This window comes from Alligator mississippiensis, chromosome 6 (genome assembly GCF_030867095.1).
Source record: "Alligator mississippiensis isolate rAllMis1 chromosome 6, rAllMis1, whole genome shotgun sequence".
Classification (NCBI taxonomy): domain Eukaryota; kingdom Metazoa; phylum Chordata; order Crocodylia; family Alligatoridae; genus Alligator; species Alligator mississippiensis.
Window position 1 is genome coordinate 16,058,906 of NC_081829.1, and position 19,894 is coordinate 16,078,799.

The 19,894-nt window shown below is 46.7% G+C and overlaps 1 protein-coding gene across 2 annotated transcripts in view; it reads right to left on the reverse strand.

Annotated features, from left to right (window-relative positions):
• The window catches only part of CTPS1 (CTP synthase 1), a 30,337-nt gene extending 24,006 nt beyond the window's left edge, over positions 1-6,331 (reverse strand). Inside the window, exons 1-5 of one of the 2 annotated variants that reach the window (XM_014605121.3) lie at positions 6,229-6,331; positions 5,816-5,993; positions 4,850-5,020; positions 3,252-3,352; positions 209-325 (exon numbers count right to left, since the gene is read on the reverse strand). In XM_014605121.3, the coding sequence (XP_014460607.1) occupies positions 209-325; positions 3,252-3,352; positions 4,850-5,020; positions 5,816-5,981 (555 nt within the window). In that variant the 5' untranslated portion in view covers positions 5,982-5,993; positions 6,229-6,331. The remainder of the gene's footprint in view (positions 1-208; positions 326-3,251; positions 3,353-4,849; positions 5,021-5,815; positions 5,994-6,228) is intronic. The other variant, XM_014605120.3, reaches the window with a different exon arrangement.
• Positions 6,332-19,894: the final 13,563 nt, after the last annotated feature.

The following is a 19,894-nucleotide window of genomic DNA, read 5'->3' on the forward strand; positions in this document are numbered from 1 at the left end:
TACAACAAAACGGGCATTTCGTGGAAGGATCTAGATGCTGCGGGGTAGTTTTGGTCATACTTCTATATATACTGCATATACATTATTATATACAAAACATACAGGTACCTTTCAATGCACAGGCATATTTACTACATTTCCAGCCACATTTATAAAATAACTCTTAATGAGAGGAAACGCCATCAATCACATCTTTCCAGGGCCTTACCTGGGGAACTAGACTGACATGAATATTACAGAAATTCTCTCGTTTGGCTTTGAACTGGAACTGGCGGAACGCTTCAATGAAGGGCATACTTTCTATATCTCCTACTGTCCCACCAAGCTAAAGGAGAAAGCAAATCATTTAGGATTAAAAAAGTGGTATCAATTTCCCTACAACTGATTTTCCCAGCATTTGCCTTCTGGCACCAACCCTGTCCTTTTTAGAGTGCAGCTACATCAGTGCTATTCTATAGAGCACTGGGATTTTTGCTTTGGTCCATTAGCAAGACACAAAATATTGGAACTTCATTGCATTTTTGATGAATCTGGCCAACTGAGAGCCCCTAAGACCTCCATGTTCTTCATTCTATCCAACTAATATTTTTCTCCAATAATGTTCTCTTCTTGGGAGACTGAAGAGAAGCACTAACCTACAAGTTTAACACTTTTCCCAAGTCTAATATGTATGGATATTAACACATAGTTACAGTCTACCCTGGAATTGAGCTCCAAGCAGAAAGGGCTAGACCGGGGTGGGCAATTATTTCAGTTGGAGGGCCACTTAATAAGTTTCGGTGAGCTGTCAAGGGCTGCAAGGGTAGTCCTGTGCCTTGACAGGTGTCCTGTGCCCTGATCACTCCAACCTCTGCCACTGGAAGTCCCTCCCCTTGGCCCTGGAAGTTCTCCTTTTGGAAATAAGGGGTTTGCCATCTTGGAACTGGAAAAAAAACAACCCAAATCATATACTAAAAATCAAAACATCTATGATAACATGTTTTATGTCAAAAAATATTTTTCTCCTTATTTACATGCATTTGCATAGTGTATATAGAGGCAATAACATAGTAACTCAAAGTCTTACTCTTCTATATTGTGTGTGGGGGAGTGTTTGTGGTGTAGATGCATGTGCAAAGGGGCTTGGGGGGCGTAGATATGTGCCACGCAGGTGTGTATCTGTGAGCAGGTGTGGGGGTTGTAGGGGCGGGGATGTGCGGACAGTGCAAGGTATGGTGGAGGGTGTGGAGGTATGGTGGGGTGTGTGTGTGGGAGCCCCCTACATGCACACAGCCCCTCCCTCCCATGGTGCACAGCTACCACCACCACCAAGGGCAGCAGTAGCAGCTGCAGTAGCAGGAGGTGCTCGTGGTCCACACAGGCAGAGCCCTCCGGCAGTTCACACCTTTGGCCACGTCCAGAAACTGCACGTGGCTGCGAGGAGTGGGCCAGCCAGGCCTACCCATCTCCATCACGCAGGGCTCCCCGCATCTCATGTGCAGCTCCTGGGACCCAGCCAGAACTGTGCGCTGCAGGGGGAGCCCTGCACAATGGAGCCGGCAACCTGGCCCCACTTCCTGCCACCACGTGCAGCTTCCTGGACTCCACGAGGAACCAGGGAGCGGAACCGTCCTGGTTCCATCACACAGGGCTGCCTGCCACTTCCAGCAAAGTCCCCACAGCTACATGTGGCAGCAGGGAGCAGCAGAGGACACTGGCTCTATTGTGTGGGGCTTCCCCATGGTGGTGCGCAAGTCCCAGGAGCTGCACATGAGTTGAGGGGAGCCCTGTGTGATGGAACTGGAGTGACCTGGGCTCCGTGCTCCCACCATCCTGCTGGATGTGGGGCACTGTGCTCCCCATCCACCACCACTTCCCTGCCCTCAGAGTGCTGCAGCAGAGACACGAGGAGGAGCCGCTGGAAGCCTGGGGAGCTGAGCAGTTTTCTGGACGGCTGCAGCAGAAGCTGCCTGGAAGCCACATGCTGGCCTGGGCCTCCCCGCAAACAAGGGTGGGAGTGCATCACATTGCCCTGGTGGGAATGGACGGGGCTCAGCCGCATGCTGAGCACAGCAGAGGCAGCTGCGGTGCGGGCTGGAACAGGTATGATTAATTGGTGGCCACCTGCCTGCAAGCCAGATGAAATAGTCTGGTGGGCCAGACTTGGCCCACAGGCTGTATTTTGCCCACCCCTGGGCTAGACCCACGAGTAAGTGACACTTCACTGCCACTAAAGCCACCCAAGTCCAAAATTCAGACCCAAAAGGCAGCCCTTTAACTGCTGCCTAACATTCATAGGTATCTAAGTTTCCATTAGTAAAATTCCTTAGACTCCTACATGTCTTTTTGGCCATTTTCAGCAGCATCAAAAGGTTGACAGTGCTCAAGTCAGGCACTCCTAGGTGCACCTAGAAACCTGTACAGATTCATCACCCAGACCCCACTCCACCATCGATATGCCAACTGGACCTCTCCCCAGAAGCCACTCTCAGGGCACCAGTTCAGGTCTCACAACAGAAATGCCATGAGGTGTACATCCCTCACACTCCTTTACCTATTGGCTCAGTGCCTAAAGCACTCACCCAGGAGGTGAGGGTTCAAGTCCCTGCTCTGCTTAAGGGGATTTGAACTGCATCTCCAACTCCCAAATGAACGGTTTCTTTCTTCCTGTTGAAGCCATTTCACACTGTACAGAATAATTACATAGTCACTGAGCCAAACAGAACATGCAAGTGTGAATATGACACTAAAGACTCATGGCTTGATCACTCACCTAGGCTGGGGAAGAGATGAGTTTCAGTGCAAGTATTTTATACTAGAAAATTGATTACAAGTTTCATTCATTCAATATAATATTCACTGAAGTAGAAACTGGGACCCAGCTGTGTTTTGGGAGGCTTAGGTACTTAAAATCATAATAGAAACTTCAGGGTTGTGAATCCTAAACACAGGCAGGCATTTCCTTATAGCCTGGCTAGGCATCTAAGTGCATGCAAGGAGCATTTCCAATTCACCAGCTTAAGTAGCTACCCTCCTCAGTTCTGGGGGAAAAAAAAAAAATCAGCTGCTGCAACAATGATACCTGACTCTTTATGGATTTAGCCCAAAGAAACCAAAAATACTACTACCAAAGTAAAAACCTGGCATGTACCAAAGATTTTTTTTTTTAAAACTGTCCCAAACAATAATGTGAAAAATGTTATATTAATGGAGTTTACCTGCCAGTAGTTAGTAAAGTTTACTCCAAATTTAGTGAGAAAAATGCTACAAACCTCAATCACACACACTTGGGGTTCAATGCCATCTTCATCTACAGGGATCTGCGCCTGTCTCATTACCCATTCCTGTATAGCATCTGTGATGTGAGGGACAACTATAACAGATATAGGACAAAAAGTTAAAACTATTCCAACCTCTAACTCATCTCTGATCAAACTACTGAGAATTGCTTCTCACACACATCAACCATTGATCAGTTGAAGCATTCCGGATTAGAAGTGATAATTACTGCTACAACTTCCTAATAAGATCACTTGGCTAGACATATATTCCTGCTTCAGTTTAGATGCTTGTAAGTGATGATTTAGGTGCCAGTTTCCAATAGACACTACTACGGGCAGAGTATCGTTTTAGAACTCGCTATACCATTTTATGCAAACTAGTAATATTGTTAGAAAGAAAAAAAAAGACTGGCTATTCACAGAGAATGCAGCTTTCTTACTGGACAGACAGGGATGGATAATTAGTTTTAGATGGTGCTAGGTTGTTTTAGCCTGATTACAAACTAACTCCACGTTTTCAGGTTCAGTTTTGGAAAAATGAGGCCTTCTCTCAGATGCTAAATACAAGTTGATAACAACACGTGAAGACCTTTAACTGCTACTGCCCTTACAAAATCCCACCGGAATCAAATAATCAAGGAAAACCAAAAGGGTTAAAAGGATTAAAATACTAACAGAAAAGATGCTCTGTATAAATTTCTATAAATAAATATAAAATGTCTAAATAAATATATCAGAAATCTAGAAATATATATATTTTTACCATAGGCACCAAAGTATTGTGGGGATAAGAAATAAGATTATTTCAGGGGCCTCCGTACAAGTAGAATCCAACTCTTAAACCATTTTTAGAGGGAAAAAGTCATTTTATAATCAAAACAGAGCAGTAATTTATGACGACCAAAAAAAACCTAAATTCTGACCACCTTAGAACTATAACAAGATGCAAGTAATTCACAAACACATTAGTCTAAGAGTCTATTTATACTTAGAGCAATACAACTGCCTTTTTTAGACAAAACCTATACAGTTAAAAGAGGTCTGCTCTCTTTGTTTGAACACAGTTCTCAGTGTAAGTGTTTTACACTGATATTTCATTTTTCCTTATGGGAAGGGGAATGATTAGTCAATGTCTGTTAACAGCGACATATTTGTGCCCTGGTGTGCTGTCGTTCCCAAGCAATTGTTGCTGTTTTATGAAAAATAGGAATTATTGTGGGTGCTATCTTTTATTGGACCAACTGTACAGTTGGTATTCACACAGGTAAAACTTTTGGTATCACAGTACCCTTCCTCAGACATCATTTGAACACACAGCACAGAAAACCTTCTTGGGAAAATGTAACTGCTAAGACCAGGTGTTGCAACTGAGTGTCGAATGTATAATTGCATTCACTTTAGGGCTTGTAATCTGGGCTCAGTTAAAAAAGACCAACCCTAAATAGGTATAGAAATACAGTGTAGGCTAAACCAAATAATTAAAAAGAATAGCCTGTGTAACTCAGATTGTTTCCTTGACCCAGAAATAGTCAGAACAGTGGGAGATTAAGGTTTATATTTACTAGTGGCAAAAACAACGCATGCATTACCTTGCACTGTTTTGCCCAGGTAATCTCCTTTTCTCTCTTTATTGATCACATATTGATAGATCTTCCCAGTGGTCAGATTATTGTCCTTAGTGAGACGGATATCAAGGAAGCGTTCGTAGTTACCCAGATCCAGGTCCACCTCTCCTCCATCATCTAACACAAACACCTCGCCTGCAGCAAACAGCAAAATGCAGGAGTCAGCTAGACAAAATACATTTAAGCAAGCTGTTATTCCCTTCCTCCGCCCCCCAAAGACAGCTGAAAGAGCTCCATGTAATTAGACAGCTCCTTGGCACACTCCCTTCTACAAAAAAAAAGGGAATAACTAATAAAAAGACTACAGCGAACAGTGGAATAGGATTAAATTGTTAAAGGATAAATCCCTGAATGGGACGTACACGTCAGACAAGATTCTGCATTTATTAACAGGGGCGTAAAACTAAAAAAACAAAGTCTTTGAAACCAGGCCCTCTGAAGTCAGTACCCCAGTACCACTTTAATGAATCTGTGGAGGCATTTGCCATCCTAGCGTGGTGATCCACTACACAAGCTGAGGTGGTGCCAAATTTCATCCGGCATCCGCTGAATGCCATGAGACTGCATTTTGTAGGCTTTAAAGAAGCGGGGAGATTCTCGTTACAGCTAAGTAGCTCGTGACGTGCGTAGCACACATGTGTGCAGACCACAGCGTTACCACCCGCTTCATCTCGTCCGCTCTTCTCAACCATTCATTTTTTTGTTTTTAAATGAATGAGCACGCAGCGCTTCCGCTTTGCTATGCCAAGAGCCGAACCCCACCTCGTCAACCACGAGGGGCTAATCAGCAAACACGTCGCTAGATCCCGACATCAGAGACGCTCGTCTCCGAGGCACCGGAATTAGCGACTGTTCGATTTCACACGCTTTCCCGGGGACGCGCCGCAAACGTCTCCCCGCGGCCAGACGAAACCCGTCTCCTGGGCGCACCGTGCTCGTAGGGAGAGAAGGTCCCTGCGTCGATGTTAATATATGGGTCGATTTTAATGGAGGTGACGTGCAAGCCGCACGACTTCAGGATGGTCCCGATGCTGCTGGCGATGATCCCCTTCCCGATGCCCGAGATGACCCCGCCGGTGACCAGAATGTACTTCATTGGTCTGCGGGCCTGGAAAGCGAAACACGGCGCGTGTCAGGAGCCGGCGGGCAGGGGCACACCGGCTGTGGGGCGGGCGGGCGGGCGCGCTGCACAGGGGCACTTCGCAGAAACACGCGGGACCAGAAACACGCGGGAGCTCCCCCCGCCCCGGGCGCGTGGTCCGGTCCGGAACGCGCTCCCCCCACGCCGCGTCCGCGTGGTCCAGCCCGCGCTCCCCCCACCCCATCCGCGTGGTCCCGCTCACCGGTCCCGGCGCGCCGGGAGCTGCGGGCCGTGCGCACGCGCTGCAGCCGGCTCGGAGGACAGCGCATGAGGCCGGCGGGCTCACGGCGCACGCGCCAAGGCGGCTGCGCCTGCGCACTGCGCCCCGCCACGCTCCGCCCCTCTGGGGCAGCGGGGTCCAGCTGCCCGGCAGCTGGGCGTGGCCTGCGGCTGCAGGGGGGGCACGTGTCCGCCAGCCCAGCCTGGGAAAGGCTGGATGGGGCACGTCCCGAAAGCTTGCAGAAAAAGACTATATGTACGTGTATATATATTTTTATTTATTTATTATTTTTTAATTGCAAATTTCCCAGTTGGTCGCAGACGAGGTGTCATTGTGCAACCACCTAGATTCGTGCATTTCACCTGCCGCTGCTGGGTGTCACATCCGGTGGCCATCCTAGAGGACAGGCCGGTTCTCTGCTGCTTTGGCCTGTATCGATACGAAACCGGACGCCTTTCCGCCTTCTGTTTTTCTCTTCAAGAGAAAAGCCAGGGTCGCACCTTCTCAGATGATCTTAAATCAGTTCTCAGACGCTTTTGTTGTCTAGGTTACATATTAATAAATCATTTCCCCCTTTCTCTTCAAGAGAAGAAATAGAGGACAGAAAGGCGTCTGGTTTCGTATCAATAGACACTGGTGACGGGTAGGGGATGCACGCAGGTGCACACTCACCCTGAGATTGGCCGTGCACCCCCTGGAAGCACCAGCCGCAAAACCGGAAGTGAACTTCTGTTTTGCCACTGGCTTGGTGATCAGCTGCTGTGCCTTTCCCCCCTACCCCCCATCAGTGATCTGGTGTCCCCCCCGACTCGGGAGACACCAGTCACCCATGTCAATAGAGGACGAAGGACAACTGGACTGTCCTCCAGGAGGACCACCCTAGTGTCACACGGGAGTGCAAGGGCTCATCTCCCCCTCATGGTCCGGGGGTGGAGATCATCCTTAGGGACTAGGCACACGCCACCTTAGGGGTGCCTGATAGCAGCCTTCAGCTACCTGAAAGGGGGTCGAGAGAGGATGAGGCTGGACTGTTCTCAGTGGTGCAGAAGACAGGACAAGGAGCAATGGGCTCAAGTTGCAGCAAAGGAAGTTTAGGTTGGATATGACACAGGCAGGGGCGAACTGGGCAACCGCCTGGGACTTGGACAGAAATGGGGCTTAAAAATGGTGAAAATAATGATTATTTTTATCATTATCTCTGGCAAAGGTGGGAGAGAGGCATACTAAAAGTTCACCTGGGGCCACCAGGAGTCTAGGTATGGTGCTAAATATTAGGAAAAACTTGCTCACAAGGAAGGTGGTGAAGCACTGAAATGGGTTACCTAGAGAGCTGATGGGATCTCCATCCTTGGAGGTTTTTAAGGCCCAGCTCGACAAAGCCTTGGCTGGGAAAATTTAGTTGAGGCTGGTCCTGCTTTGAACAGCAGGTTGGACTAGATGTCCTCCTGCAGTCCCTTCCAGCCCCAATTTCCTATGATTTTTATGATCTGCCACGTGGATGCCACAACTGTCATGGACAACCTGTGTGACACACATAGGTTGTAGACTTCTCTCCCCAGTCTACGACCTTTGTAGACTGGGGAGAGAACAGGCAGCACAGTGGCAGATAGGGGAGGGAGCAAAAAGCAGAGCATCAGATCAGGCAGGGACCACAGGGCAAGGAGCAGAAAGCTGAGCAGCAGATAGGGTAAAGGAAAGCAATCAGTGGCACTTGGGGAAGGTGCAGGGCTAATTTGTGGCATGCCTACTGAAAATGGTTGGCTTTCACTGACCTATCTAAAGTTACCTGCTGAATAGGCAAACTGAGGAGTTTCTGTGACACCAACTGAGAGTGATACCAGAGTGCAAGAGAATGGGAGACATTTCTTTCACGAAGCAAACAGAATTGTGTGGTTCTCAGATAAACAGTTCCTGGTTTCCAAAAAGAAGCAGAACTGAGAAGGGCCAGTTGTTAGAAGCAAAGTATCAACTGAAGTGAAGAAAATGTAGCACTATCCTGCTCCTGTGGAAGTCAGAGGGCTGTGTTGTTCATTTCCGTAGAAGCAGGCTCATCCAAGTGTACTGAAGGACAGAGTGAAATTAAACTCATACTGAAGCCAGTGGGAGTTTTGCCATTGGCTTCAGTGGGGACCAAGATTTTACCCTTACAGTTTTGTCTAGGCACATGGGCTTCCTCAGTTTCCTTTGGCTAACTATTCTAGTCTAATCCAGGAGATGGCACGAGGCTGACATTGTTCCTCATTCCCAGTTCCTTATTCATGGTTCCCAGTTCCTTCCTCAAAGTTGTTGACACAAAGGTTGTTAGCAATGAATTAGACATGCTAAAGAGTTACAGTTTCATCAAAAATATGTATTTACTAATACAAATGTAAAATAATATCATGTGCCGAGTACAAAGCCTTGCTGAGATTAGGCTAGGATTATGGCAAAATCCTTTTTGGGTCACCCCAAACTACACATCTCCATCGCAGAAGGACACTTCTAAATAAGTCTGAGCAGGGCATTACCTGACACAAAGCTTGGTTTTCACGTCCCAGCCTGCCAGTTGATAGTCCCCCAGATCTATGTGCAAAGTATATTGCACCAAATAAGATGAGTTTCAGTAAAACCCACTTTGAGTCACCAAAAACCATATGTCTCCATGCCCAGGGGACTCTCCTGAAGAAGTCTGGGTGAGTCCCAGCCTAACCTGAAGTTTGGCTTTTGCATGCCCGCCTGTCAACTGATGCCCCCCTCCCAGGCTTGTATGTATTTATATAGCACTGAATAAAGACCTTTTTAGGGGCTGGGATTATGGGTGTAAATCCTTTTCAAATTACTGCAAACCACATGTCTCTGCAACCAGGAGACTCTTCTGAAGAAATCTGGGCAGTGCGCTACCTGACCCAAAGTTTGTTTTTTGTGTTCCAGCCTTGCCTACTGACAGGCCCCATGGCCTGTGCTCAATGTACATCGCCACAAATAAGGATCTGGGTTTGGTCCAGGATTATCAGGTGAAATCCTATCTCAGGTCACCCCAAGACATACATCATTGCTGCTGGGAGACTGTCCTGAAGAAGTCAGGGCAGGCTCCTGCCCATCCCAAAGATCAGTTGTTGAGTGCAAACCTGCTAATTTACAGCCCCCCCTACTCCTCCCCCCAAGCCTATGTGCTAAATATGTAGCCCTGAATAAAATGATGCATTTGGGATGGGATTATAGGGCAACACCTTTATTGGTTCACTCCAAAGCACAAATCTCCATTACTGGAGAACTCTGCTGAGGAGGACTGGGTAGGCCCTTGCCTGATCCAAAGCTTGTTTTCTGTGTGGCAGCCTGCCAACTGATGGCCCCCCAGGCCTGTGTGCTATTTATGAAGCACTGGATAAGGTGCTGAGTTTGGACTGGGATTACTGAGCCAAATCCTATTCAAGTTACCCCAAAGCACATATCTTCACCATGGAGGGATGCTCCTGAACAAGTCTGAGTAGGACACTTACCAGACCTGAAGCACATGTAGTGCCAGCCAGCCCCAGGCCTATGCGCAAAGGAGCTGTGTTTGGGCTGGGATTATGGGCCAAAATACTGTTTGGATCACCCCAAAACACATTTCTGTGCCGCCAAGGGACTCACCTGAAGATGTGTGGGCAGTCCCCTCTCACCTGAAGCTCAGTTTTTGCATATCAGGCTACCAACTAACAGACCCCCAGGCCTGCATGCTAAGTACATTGCACCAAATAAGGAGCTGCTTTTAGACTGGGTTTACAGGGCAAAACCCACTTTGCGCCACCCCAAACCACACATCCCTGTCACGAGAGGACTCTGGTGAAGCACTTGAATGGGTTACTAAGAGAGGTGGTGGAATCTCCATCCTTGGAGGGTTTTAAGACCCGGCTTGACAAAACCCTGGCTGGAGTGATCTAGTTGGGGATAGTCCTGCTTTGACCAGGAGGTTGGACTAGATGATCTCCTGAGGTCCCTTCTAACCCTAATTTTCTATGATTCTCTTGAAGAAGTCTGGGCAGGTCCCTACCCAATCCAAATTTCAGTTTTTTAATACCCGACTGCCAAATGACATAACTCTGCCCAGGTTTGGGCTATGTGTATAGTCTCAATAAGGAATTGATTATTGGGTAAAATCCTTTGCAGGTCACACAAAACACACATTACCGCTACCCAGAGAAGTCTACCCCATAGCTTCTTTTCTGAGTGCCGGTGCCTGACCTGAAGCTCAGTTTTTGCATGCCAGCCTGCCGACTGACAGCCCCTCAGATCTGTGTGCTATGTACGTTCCTATGAATAAGAAATTGATTTTGGGATGCGATTATGGGGCAAAATCCTTTTCAGATCACCCCAAAACACACCTCCACCCCCTGGGGACTCTCCTGAAGAAGGCTGGGAACATCCCTGCTTGACCTGATGCTCGGTTTTTGAATGCCAGCCTGCACAGAGCACCCACCCATCAAGGCCTGCATGCTAAATACTTTGCACCAAATAAAGAGTTTATTTTGGGCTGGGATTATGGGGCAAAACCCCCTTTGGGGCACCCCAAACCACACATCTCCCTGACTGGGGGACTTTCCTGAACAAATCTGGGCTGGACACTGCCTAATCTGAAGCTTGGTTTTCATATGCCAGCCAGTTAACTGACACCCCCTCCCACTGTGTACTATGTAAACAGTAACAAATAAGGGGTTGAGGCTGGACTGGGATTTCCAGATGAAATCCTTTTTGGGTCACCCCAAAACACACCTCTCCACCACTGGCAGACTCTACAAAGAAGCTTTTTCAGGCCTATTTGATCCTTGGCCTTTTCCACCAGAGGTTTCTATATATGACATTAAGTAAATTGGTAGTGTAAGTGTTATGTTATAGCTGTGATGATATCAAGTTGAAATAAAACTATATACATATCTAGGTGTACATCAAGTTACTGAACCACGCCTTCTCATATGCCTATTGCTGGCTTTTCAGAGATAGTAGTACCCTGTTCCCTGCCCCCAAATCCTTTTCTTGTATCCTGTATTTAGATCTTTTGTATTTAAGTAGACAGAATGTTGCTAGTTAAAGCACCCACCTGCCCTGATTAATTCAATAGAGAACATGAGACCTATTTGCAAATGTATCAGAGTTCACTGAAACAAAGATTTTCTCATTGCAGGCAGAAAGTAGTTGGGGGTAACATGCAATACTGGCAACTAGGCGTGCACTGATAGAGATTTTGTGAGCTGATACCAACAGCCAATATTTAAAGAGGCACATCAGCCGATACTGATCCAATATCTGATACAGCTGCCATCAGGTGGTAAGTCCAGTGTGGTGCAAAGGGACAGGGAGGGAAAGGGTGTGGGGAAGGGGCAGATCCATGCCCCCCATGGTGAGGGAGGAGGCAGGGGCAGGTGCTGCCCAGCCGGAGGGTGGGGGGAAACGCGGGACAGAGGCGTGGCTTGTGGGGCGAGGTCAGTTCCTGCCACTGCTTGCACCCGGGAGGGGGGGAGGGCATGTGCCCCTGGATCTGCACAGCATGGGGCAGGCTGCAGCTGTGGGCTGGAGCTGGAGCTGGAGCTGGTGCTGTGCAGGGATTTTCTTCCCGGGGGCTGGGCTCAGAGCGGACTCCAACGGTGCTGGGAGGAGGCTGCAGCCACCCCAAATTTTGCCACAGCTTTGCTCCCAGCCCCATGCTACTGTTTAGCGCGGCCCCGGCTGAATGCCCCTCCTCCACCCAAGTGCCAGGAAAAGCCGGGGTACGTGTTCTCAGATTATCTTAAATTAGTTCTCAGACACTTTCATTGTCTAGGTTACATATTAATAAACCATTTTTCCCTATACCTCAGTATCATAGCTTCTTTGTGGCAAATACAATACTTGTCTACGTAGAAAATAATATTAGGAAATGAATCATTATATCCTTAGATTTCATAGTATTACTTAATCCTACCCCAGGATATTTTTTTTTCTTAATTTTTTCATGCTTACTTGTCTTGTGCATGCACTTCTTGCTATGTGGTTACTGCAGTTGAAGAGGATAACTCTTTGAAGGCTAAACTCCCCTTGCCACTGTTTATCTCTCAGTGTTTTGCATCAACTATCAATGTCCTCTGGTTTGGTTTTTGTCATGGCTTTATCCCATTTAGTTTATTTTGTTTTATAGATTACCACTGTTACTTTGACTTAATTATACATTATATGCACCTGATGTCAGGAGTAAATTTCTGATTGCACTGAGGAAATGTTTTGATGATTTAGAAATTAACATTTGTGGCCTCTCATAATGTGTGTCATTTTTCTATGAGAATCTCCCAGTATTTTGCTGTGCCTTATGCACTTAAGAGATGAAACATTTCTATATTCTCAAACAAAATGTTTCAAGTTGAAAGGGCATTATAACGGAATACAGTTAATATCCCAAAATTGTACATTTCATGTGCTAAACTTCTACACCTAAAATATCAAACACAAATGTTTAAAAATCAAGAAGTGTAGTGTTGGTGCAGCTGTGATGGTACCCTTTCAAAAGGTAGCTCTTGAAAAAGAAGAGGGTTCCTGTTCAAAGTGAGACTGTCTTCCAGAGTACCTGTGGAGGAAGGCAGCAAAAGCTAATGGACACTTTGGATAATTTTGGTCTTAATCTCTGGTACATCCCTCTTTATCAAGAGCCACCAATACAGGATTATCTTCTCCAAGAGGTTCGATCTCTTTGCACCAAATCATCTATTTCAGCAGTGGGAGAACATATATAGAAGGGTAACCCTTAACCAGTGGCACTCAGCCTCTTGGCCCCATGGGCCAGATGAGTGGTATGGAGCCAGTCTTCAGGTGGGATCAGACCTTGTGCCACCCCTGCAAGCCAGAATTGGGCCCCAGCGCCCCATGTCACCTCTGCATGCTAGGATTGGGTCCCAAACTGCCACCATGCAGCTCCACAGACCAGGATTAGACTTTGGGGTGCCATGCCACCTCTGCACACCAGGATCAGGACCCTGCACCACCTGTACCTGGCTCTGCACTCTAGAATGGGCTTTGGGGCCCTGCACTGGCTCTGTCCTCTCAGCATGCCAGGGTTGGGGCCCCAAAGCCCCCATACCACCTCTGCTTGCTGCTGTCAGGCTTTGGGGCCCTGTATCACCTCTTTCCTGCTCCACACACTGGGATCAGGGTCCTGGGCCTTGTGCCACCCCTATCTGGCCCTGTGCACCAGAACTGGGCCTAGTTTGCTGTGTGTGTCCAATATAGTGTGTAGGGTCACAGCTAGCAAGACTCCCCATGGACCCATTGGGCACCCTGCAGGCTGAATTACCTAGCACCAGGGGCCAGATCTGGCCTGTAGGCTGGGTATACCAGCTCTAAGCAGCTCTAAGCAGTTCCTCTCTGTGACACAGGGTCACAAAGAGCAGGGAGACAAAAGCATAGAAGAAAATGTGCTACAACTGTAGAGGAGACAACAGGAACTAGCAACCTGGGGAAAGACAATTCTTGAGCTGACAAGGGACAGTCACATGTAAGGGTGCCCTGAGGCGAGTGCCCCGGTGAACTATAAAGCAATCAGGGCTCTTAGAATCACATACTGGACTGGCTTCTAGGGAACTGAGAGGACCTGCTGTCATTCTCTGTCCAGGAGCACCTATACAGGGAAATTTGCCATCTTGGGAGCTGGGAGTGAAGAGGATCCTGAAATGGAATGTAAAAAAGTGTTGGAGACTTTATCACTGTCTTAGTGATGTTCAGCCTTTTTGCTGTGTGAATCAAGTAAGTGGCACAGGCTGTGGTGAGCCTTGCAGGCTGTGGGGACTGGATCTGGTGTCTCTGCTCTATCTTAGTGATTCAGAAGTTTAACAAAGGGCACCCATTTCACTGCTGACATTTCAGGGGCAACACCAGCTGCAAGTGGAGCTCTCAAAGCAGCAGATACAGGAGTCCCAAGGCCGCAGCCAGAGACTGCAGTTCAGAAAGTTGCCCAACAAAGGAGAGGAGAGGACACAGCAAGAAGGTGCTGATTGACCTGATTGCAATGTCAGAAAGGAGGGTTGCTGCTGCGGAAGAATAGAGAGCCAGAAAGGAGTTTCACCAGGACCAGTGTGCTGACCTGGGGATGTGGGACACCTCCATGGCAAGTGTCTGTGCTCTGAGCTAGAAGGAATGTAAAGTTCACTGTGAAGTCATGGACGTGGCAAGGTAGCCAGTGGAGATACTGATGGACACCCTCCAGATGGAGAGAGCCTGCTGACGCATAGTCACACTGAGTGGGCAGATGGGGAGCATTCAGAGAGTTCTCTGTCTTGTTCCCCCTGACCCCACCTGCATACCCCACCCCTGGTCTGGGCCAGTAGTACTTTAAAACAGACATCACGGTCAAGGGTACTTGCCTTACCAGTCCTCACCAGGTTCAGGGTTATCCTGCCCAGCCCTCCCCTACACCCCCCAACCACCTGCAGTGTACCATGGAGAGAGCTACCCTCCCCAGCCCTCAGAAGCACAGCCTTGGACTAGCTATCAGCACCAGACTTAGAGAGCTGCACCCCAAATCTTAGGTGGTGGCCTCAAATTGCCACCACCTGGCCAAGCCTTCCCACCCCACCACCTGAGAACTCCCTCATCAAGGTTACCACCAGCAGTAGTACCAAAGCCCTACTCAGGGTACTGGAGGTTAGACAAATATTTGTCTGTATTGTTTATAGGTGATCCTGCCTTGAGCAGGATGCTGAGCTAGATGACCTCTTGGATGTCCCTTCCAGTCTTATTTTTCTATAATAGATTTCTATGACTATCCATGATTATATGCAAACCATGATTCATGATGAAATCAAAGTAATCCCTTTTCACCTCAAAACTCAAAACCACCATCACATTATTTCCATCTGAACTACAAGAAAAACTTCAGACCCTGATCCCTCCACTACCCAATCCAGGGACATTTTACATGCTCCCTAAAATCCATAAACAAGGGAACCCTGACAAACCTATAATTTCCAACCATGGAACCCTAACTGAAGAAATACCAGGTTTCATTGAATCCATCCTAAAATCTCTTGTCACCCAAGGACCAAGTTTCATCCAAGACAAAACAGACTTTCTGCCAAAACTAAAAAAAAATAGACCACCTTCCCAGGAATACCTTCCTAAACACCATGGATGTCACCAGCTTATATACCAACCTCCCACACCAGGATGGCATCCAAGTCTGCCTCACATATATACAGAAGCAAGATTACAAGTCAGAATACAGACCTCAAGATTTTACTGAACTTACACACTTCATCCTCACACATAACAACTTCAGGTCCAACACTTCCTCCAGATCATGGGCACAGCTGTGGGCATCAAAATGACCTCACAATATGCCAACCTTTTTATGGCCCACCTGGAAGAAGAATTCCTCAAGAACTGCACTATTTAATCCATGCTATACTTGAGATATATGAATAACACCTTCATCATTTGGACTGAAAACCTGCAGTCTTTAATTGTTTTCCATCACAAATTCAACAATCATCACCCCTTCTTCAGACTATTTCTTGTATACTCCAGCACCAACATTTCCTTTTTAGACACCATGATCAACATCCAAAATTGTAAAATACAAACCACCATATACAAGAAATCCATGGAGCAACCTACATATCTACACAGAACCAGCAGTCACCCTAAACACACTAAAATAAGCTGCAATTTACAGCCAAGCTCCCCAAAACCACCAAATTTGCACCAAGGAGAATACCCATGATCATCACCTCACAAATCTCAAAAGGGTTGTCACCCAACAAGAACACTGCTTCAGAGAGATAGATTGCACTTTTGAAAGAGCCACCTGGATACCATGTGAAGAACTGCTGCAGTACAAAAGAAAATCCCCATGAATCACACATCATTAGTCATAATATACCAGCCTTCCCTGGAAGCTGTACGGAAAATCCTCAAACAATTTCAACCCACACTAGAAGAAGACCCAATTCCCAAAGAGATCATCCTAGCCTTCAAACAAGCACCAAACCTTGTTACCCTCATCAACAGAAGCAAACTCCCTATGACCCAAACCACACTGAATGGATCCAGACCACACCAGGAAAAGAAATGCAAAACCTGCCAACACATCTCCACCACCCCCATAATCACTACACCCCACAACAGAACCATCACCATTCCTGGATCTTACACCTGTACCTCCAGTAATGTAATATCTCTCATCCAGTGCTCCAAATGCCCTGATGGAAAATATGTAAGAAAAACCAAACATCAACTGTGTACCAGAATGAACACACACCAAAAATCCATCAAAGACACAAATATCCAATTACCTGTGGGTGCACACTTCTCACAGGACAATCACTCCCTCTCTGATCTCTCAGTTTTAATCCTCAAAAAGAATTTACAAAACACCTTTCATACATAAGCCTATGAACTTCACTCCATAAATCTACTGGATACAAGAAATCATGGACTTAATATATGACATTGGGTTTATGACACGTTACAACCTGCCTAATATCTGATGCACCAGGTAATCTGCCTCATGCTGATCACTTGCATTCCTTCACACCTTTCCCTCCCTTCCCCCTCCCCCATCACTACCCATTGTCTTTCAAACATCCACTCATTTGCATTTTCACAGACTTCTTGTTTATATTCACTTCTTTTCTGTTGTAGAGAATCCATAACAATAGCAGAGTCTCTCAGTACCTAAAGAAGGGTGTTCATGCCCAAAAACTTGCAAATAACTTTTTTCCAACTATTTAGCTGGTCTAATAAAAGATATCACATGTAACCAAGGAACCTTGCCATCCATTCATTTGTACATGTATTGCATGCCTATTCATATGACACAAATCCAAAAAAAAAATGTAGGACAAAATGTGTAACATCACTGATTTTATTATACTCGTACACGATTACACCATTCTGAGTTTGTGTGTTAACTAACAGGATGTGATCTAAGCCCATCTATTAACCAACAACGATAAAGAGATTTGGCAAGGCTATAAGGAAGAGCATGGGAAAGCTAAAATAGGACTCAAGAGCAATTTGATGCTTCTTTGCAAAACAGGGCTTCCAGGCTACCTGGCTTAGTAATAATGCTTGGCCTTATCAAACAGCAGAGGGCGAAGACAAAAAAACCCTCTGCTCCTTTACTACAGCTGTCCGCTAGATGGTAGAATTGAACAGTAAAAGAGAAATAGCTAGACAAACAAAGAGATCACCTTGCAACAGTACTATTTATGTGCATCTTTGGAACTGTTTTCATTAGGCAGCTGTGGGTTTACACATACCACACTAAAAATGTTAGATAGGATTTCCAGAGTGCCCTTCTAAATGTTAGACTATCTAGGGTTTTCCTCTGAGTTGCTGGGAATAAAGCTGGGCCCCTCACCTGCAAGTGTGGTGTTTTTTGAGCCATGACCTCTTCATCTGAAATGCCCCTTCCTATCTATTCCTCGGGGGGGGTCCTCCAAGGAGAGAAAGAGTCTGTTTTCTCCACATGCTGTTATATCCGACAAGAAGGCAAAGAATGACCCTACCAGTTGAGTCCACAGAGACTGAAGTGTTGGGAGAGAGGAGAGTTTGCTAAAACAGCTATGGGGCTGGCCACAAAAAAGGAGCAAGAGAAAGGGATGTGCAGGAGGAATACTTGCTGTTAAAACCTGGACTGGCTACAGAACAGGCAAGTTCATGAAAAAAGTTTGGGTTCTCTATAGGCAAGTAGATGAAGCAATGGTCTTAAATTAAGGAGATCTACATTATGTTCCTGGATCTCCCATTGGCCTGCTTTATCTATCTGTGCTGCAATTCCTCATCCGTGAAATGGGGGATAATGATACTGACCTCTTTTGCAAAACACTTGAACTCTATTACTATCAAGTGCTATGGAAGAGCTGAATATTACTGTTATTGGCACTGCTGCCAACTTGTGTGTACCCTAGGGCAAGTTACTTTGCCTCTCTGTGCTCTAATGCTGTCATTGATCTAATAGGGATGGCAATACTTTCCCTTTTCATAGAGTAGTTTGAGATCTGCTATTGAAACATGCTTTGTTAAAGGTGAGTCTTAGCAATTTATGGTGATTTCCCAGACAATGACTGTGAGCTTAGTACCACATGCTGTGTTGAGGAACACCTGGATCTCATACTGCAGAATTTACTGTTTGTGCAACACATACAGTACAACTATGGCATATACCACATCTGTGAGAAATACAAAATGCAGACCCAAAATGCTCTTAGAAAAAGAGCATTTAGAAAAAATGATTTCCTTCATTGGTGGATCACTGGTGGGAGAACTTGCAGAAGTGTGATTTGAGAAAGTAGGAAATCAGTTGGGAACATTAGGTGGCTGCCCCACAGCACCACCTGCAGCCAGAATCTAATGGTGTGTAATTCTGGGGGGAAAAAACAGGGAAGAGACTTCCTGATCCCAGACAATGCGTGGTTGACTTCTGGCCTGAATCATAGTCTCTTATATTTTTTCCTATCCATTTTATGAGACCATTATAAAAAGGATAGGAAAAAATATAAGAGAAATTACCATCTTTGCAAAAGAGCCATGGAAAGCACTTGGAAAAAATTACCGTCTTGGCAAAAGACCCAAGAAACCCTCTTGGCTGAACAGGGAAATCCAAGAGAGCCGGGGGGGGGGGGGTCCTTCTTTAGGTACATGGGGAGCAAAAAGAAGGTGCATGGCAGCACAGGACCCCTACAGGATAGACTAGGGAAATTGGTAACAGATAGGAGGGACAAAGCTGAGCTCCTAAATTAGTTCTTTGCATCTGCATTCCTGACCACAGATAAACATATCTCCCAAAGAGGCTATAGACAGGCATAAGAGGGACTCTAACCCACCAATAGTTAATGCTGATCTAGTGCAGGGGCATTTGGAGGGGCTGGACGTGTTTAAGTCAGCAGGCCCAGATGATCTTCATCCAAGGGTGCTGAAGGAATTGGCCATTGTCATAGCAGAACCACCGGCAAGGCTGTTTGAGCACTCACAGCACTCGGGACAGGTTCCAGAAGACTGGAAAAGGGCCAGTGTGGTCCCTATTTTTAAGAAGGGGAGAAAGGATCACCTGGGTAACTATAGGCCAGTTAGTGTCACCTCTATGCTTGGGAAAACCTTTGAAAAAATTATTCAGGATCACATTTGTGGGAGTCCAGCAGGAAAAATAATGCTGAAGGGCAACCAGCATGGCTTCATAGCAGGTAGATCCTGCCTGACTAACCTTGTCACCTTGTGACCAGGTCACAAAATGCTTAGATGCAGGAGTTGGGGTAGATATCATCTACTTGGATTTTAAAAAGGCCTTTGATACAGTGTCACATCCCTTTCTTATGTAACAGATTGCCAATTTGGGCTCACCAGATTGTCTTGAGATACTTACCAGGGGCTAGAAACAGTGCTGGTGAACTCTGAGCGACCCCAAGGGGGGAGCAGGAGAGCTCTGCCCTGTGCAAAAGGAGAAGTGCATGGAAGGGGGTGGCCGGGGTTGTGGGCCAGCCACCCGGAGCCCTGGTTGGCCGGTTTGCAAGCCAGGGAGGGACTACCGGAGGGGATAAAAGCAGCAGCTGAACTGGCTTGTGTGGGGGCTGCTGACAGTGACTCCGGGGAACAACGCAGGAGGCCCTAGAAGAGCTGGGGTGAGCTGACCTAGCAGAGGGAGCAGAGAGACCCCTCTGAAGAGCCTCAA